Source organism: Plasmodium cynomolgi, assembly GCF_000321355.1.
Source record: "Plasmodium cynomolgi strain B DNA, scaffold: 1487, whole genome shotgun sequence".
Classification (NCBI taxonomy): domain Eukaryota; phylum Apicomplexa; class Aconoidasida; order Haemosporida; family Plasmodiidae; genus Plasmodium; species Plasmodium cynomolgi.
Genome location: NW_004193272.1, coordinates 1 through 1,079, shown reverse-complemented (window position 1 = coordinate 1,079; position 1,079 = coordinate 1). Strand labels below are relative to the sequence as shown.

The 1,079-nt window shown below is 26.8% G+C and overlaps 1 protein-coding gene across 1 annotated transcript; it reads right to left on the bottom strand.

Moving 5' to 3' along the window:
- Positions 1-9: 9 nt before the first annotated feature.
- PCYB_007870 (hypothetical protein) lies at positions 10-345 on the bottom strand (the record flags this gene model as incomplete). Its single annotated transcript, XM_004228208.1, has 1 exon — positions 10-345. A coding segment is annotated over one exon (333 nt), but the record flags the coding sequence as incomplete, so codon positions are not given.
- Positions 346-1,079: the final 734 nt, after the last annotated feature.

The following is a 1,079-nucleotide window of genomic DNA, read 5'->3' as shown; positions in this document are numbered from 1 at the left end:
CCAGTTACCCTATATAGCAGAAAAGAAATAAAAGGAACTCCTAATACCGGAATAACTGAACCTGTAATACTTTTTGAGTGTCCACCTTCAGTTGTATCTTCCATTTGAATGTTTTCATTTGATGCTGCAACATTTTGAACATCTAAATGTTGCTTCATATCTAAATTTGCATTCTGTGTTGCAATTTGTTGAGGGGTTGTATGTGTAACACTAGACTCATTATGAGATTCAACTTGTACAGGTTGTTTATGATCATATTCGTTTTGTTTTTCTGAAACTACAGAATGATTACGTACCTTACAAGTAAATGAAGTTAATTTATTGGGATCAATTTCCTTGAAATAACTAGAAAATGTTCTACAATAAAGATTGTTTTTTTTGCTTTATCTTCGCATTCTAAATGTCTCTCTCTATATATACTAATATATTTGTTTATGTATTTGTAATAATATTCATCACATGGGGTTTGGGTATTAACAGTATCTCGCTCAATTTCTCTATAATCCTTAGAATAATCAAACAGCAACTTATTTTGGTTAAATCTATCTTGATTTATTGGGGAATAATCACTAGTACACACCTGAACATATCCTATATTATTACTTAGCTCATTAAAAATCTTCTTAATTATTTGTGAGAACTCACGCATATTACCTTTTACTGAAGGATATATTTTATCACCTAACCAATAATACAAATACCAACAAAGATTATTGTCAAAATTACTTGGGTCATTATCGTATTCTGTATAAATATAGCAAAGAGCTCTTATAATATTATCAGAATATTTTGAAAGATCATATTTCTCATAATTTCCTTTAAATATCTCCTTTATATTGTTGTAAAACTCATGATTATTACATCCATCTTTTCCATTTTCAAAATATATGTACTTTAGTTTTGATGTATAACTATTTATATCTATTTCCTGTGAAAAAATGAAAAAAAAATTGTATATACAATATATAGAGAAATATGAAAAATAAGGTGGTTAATAATATAAAGTATAAGAAATTCCTTATCCAAATATATAAGTATAACAGACAATATAAAGAGAAAATGTATACAGTTAAACAATT